The following is a 3,020-nucleotide window of genomic DNA, read 5'->3' as shown; positions in this document are numbered from 1 at the left end:
AGATAACCACCGGAGATCCGTCAGAGACACGCTACTTTCAATCGTGACCCCTGGTTCGGCAAATAATCTAACGGATAGGGTTTGTTCTTGCGATAAGGCATTAGAGACCACGCTGTTAGCGGCGACACGTCGCCGCTAAAGGTGTCGATCCGTTGACCAACCTTAGACCAAATTCTGGCCCTACGATTCCTATCCAATCCAACGGTTGGTAATTGCCAGAAAGTGCGCGTATGATTCCCTTCAGTTTGTCGCCGCTAATAGCCCCTTGTCGCCGCTATTAGGGTCCCCTTTTTTGTTCCAGTTCGTCTTCCCCAGACTCCATTTGCTCCCGTTTCTTTCATACACAGCTCCAAGGCGATCTGCAATTTCTCCGGCGACTCCCACTGCTCTCCACCGCTGATTGGGCTCCAAACTCTTCTCCCACCGCCGATTGGCTTCCAAAACCAAGTCCCACCGGCGGTATAACCTCCACAGCGACTGCCGCCTCCAATTGCCGATGGGACCTTCGATTTCGTGCTCATATCTCCGGCGAGGTTAGTTTTCAGGACCCAATTCTGTTTGCATTCTTCTGTTAACACACATTAACACCACCGATTCCTATTTGAAGTGATTTGTTTTTTTTCGTTCCAGCACCTTCACCACGACTGCATCTTCACCACCGTCTAGCTTTCTTTTTTCCGGGCAAAAACAGGTTAGTTTGATCTGTTTCACTTGATGGAAACTGTGAAATTGTTTATTTTTTTTTAGTGTGAACTGTGAAATTGTGATATGTAATTATTTTGAAGCTGTGAAATTGATTTTGAGTGTGAAATTGATTTTGAGTGTGAACTGTGAAATTGTGAAATTGATTATTTTGATTTCTTTCAATTGATGGAAACTGTGAAATTGTTTGTTTTTTTTTTTTATTTCTTTCAATTGTTTGAATGTATGTTTCACTTGATTTTGACAGTGAAATTCATGAAACTGTGAAATTGATGGAAACTGTGAAATTGATTATTTTGATTTGTTTCACTTGTTTGAATGTACGTTTCACTTGTTTGTAACTGTTAACTTTGTGTGAATGTATATGTAAAATTGATCGAAACTATTAACTGTGAAATTATTTCTTTCAATTGTTTGAATGTATGTTTCCCCGTTTTGGGACTGCTTTTTGAATACCTTATCTCATTTGATTGAGATACTCTCCTGTTGTCTGGTTTTCTATTCCATCTGATTGAGCGGTTACTCTATCCTTATAAATATTCAATCCAAATTCTACTTCTTGTAGAGTAAACACTAAAACCTAACTTATGTTTCAGTTGCAACATGTCTATTGATAAAACGTGGACTACTATTGAAAACCGTAACTCTACCTTGTTCCAACAAGGACTTGAATCTTTTCTCGAGAGGTCCAAACCACATGTCGATAACAAAGGTCAAATTAGATGCCCATGTAACAAATGTAATGTCAATAAATTTATACTACTAGCCATAATGAAATTCCATATACTTCAACATGGTTTTAGTCCACATTATATTATATGGAAGTATCACGGCGAAAATACAACTCACCCGGTTGTCGAAGACATACCGCGTAGTAACGAGATTGCCGATGTTATTGATGATGTTATGGGGGGTGTGATTAAAAATGATACCAACCGCAACGAAGGGAACCCAGATACAGACGGTAGCGTTGTTGATGATGGATTTCAAAAGATGTTAGAGGAAGTCCAATTCAAATTATATCCTGGATGTTCGTTTTCGTCCCTTGACTTTTTAGCAAAGTTGATGCATATCAAGATGATCAACAAATGGACTGATAGTTCATTCGATCAGCTTCTTGAGTTGTTGCAAACTGCATTTCCTGAAGGAAACAGGGTCCCCCCGTCACATTACGAAGCAAAAAAGACACTTAAAAAGATCGGCTTAGGTTATGAGTCAATACACGTATGTAAAAATGACTGCTTTCTTTTCTGGAAAGAACACGAGTTTTTGCAAAAATGTCCAGTTTGTAATGAGAGTCGGTGGGTTGATGAAAATACAAAGGGTAATAAGGTGGCTCATAAGGTTTTACGATACTTTCCCATGACTCCCAGACTACAACGTTTGTATTGTTCAAGACACACAGCTAAAGATATGATTTGGCATAGTACCGGACAATCCAAAGATGGTACGATGATTCATCCCGTTGATGGTACTTCATGGAAAAAATTTGATATGAAGTATCCTGACTTCTCGAGGGAACCCCGAAACGTACGCTTAGGGCTTGCTGCTGATGGTTTTAATCCGTTTGGTAACATGTGTAATCCTCACAGCACGTGGCCTGTCATACTCACCACTTACAATCTTCCACCATGGTTATGCATGAAAGAGTCATCTTTCATGTTGACCATGTTGATTCCCGACCCCAAAGCACCCGGGAATAACTTGGATGTGTTCCTTAGGCCGTTGGTGGATGAGTTGAAGCAGTTATGGAGTTTTGGAGTACGTACTAAAGATGCAGCGACAGATACATTCTTCAATATGAAAGCGATGTTGTTATGGACAATAAACGACTTTCCCGCTCGTAGTAGTTTATCCGGTTGGAGCGGACAAGGGTACAAAGCTTGTCCGACTTGCAACGAAGACACACCGTCATACCGAGTATCAAATAAAGTCGTATATGTTGGTCATCGCCGGTTCTTAGATGCTGACCATCCATGGAGAAAAAGTTTGGACTATAATGGCGAACATGAGACAAGAGGTCCTCCAAGACAGTTTAGTGAGGAAGAAATACAAGCGCAACACGCTCGTCTATTGTTTCGTCCACCGGGTAAAGTAGCTGCTCAATGAGCTGGTATTAAGAGAGATCGCGAGGATTTCGAGTTGAATTGGTCTAAAAAGAGCATATTCTTTGAACTTGAGTATTGTCTTCTCTAGAGCTGAAGCACAACTTCGATCTTATGCATGTTGAAAAAAATGTGGGTGAGAGTCTTGTGGGTACTTCTCTGATGAATGATAAGTCTAAAGACACATCAAATGCTCGGGCGGACTTGACAAAA

General features: G+C 40.7%; 1 protein-coding gene across 1 annotated transcript; it reads left to right on the top strand.

Annotated features, from left to right (window-relative positions):
* The first annotated feature begins 1,473 nt into the window (after window positions 1-1,473).
* Window positions 1,474-2,811, top strand: LOC145157782 (uncharacterized). The gene has a single exon (XM_079076776.1). The coding sequence runs from the start codon at window positions 1,474-1,476 to the stop codon at window positions 2,809-2,811; it is 1,338 nt and encodes a 445-aa protein (XP_078932902.1).
* The last annotated feature ends 209 nt before the right edge of the window (window positions 2,812-3,020 follow it).

This window comes from Lactuca virosa, chromosome 2 (assembly GCF_052849685.1).
Source record: "Lactuca virosa cultivar CGN04683 chromosome 2, Lactuca_virosa_CGN04683_v6, whole genome shotgun sequence".
Taxonomy (NCBI): domain Eukaryota; kingdom Viridiplantae; phylum Streptophyta; class Magnoliopsida; order Asterales; family Asteraceae; genus Lactuca; species Lactuca virosa.
The sequence above is the reverse complement of the archived record's forward strand: the minus strand, read 5'-3'. Positions and strand labels throughout refer to the sequence as shown.

Bases quoted from the DNA above. Each gene is read 5' to 3' on its own strand.
- LOC145157782 (XM_079076776.1), top strand. From the start codon at position 1,474: ATGAAATTCCATATACTTCAACATGGTTTTAGTCCACATTATATTATA.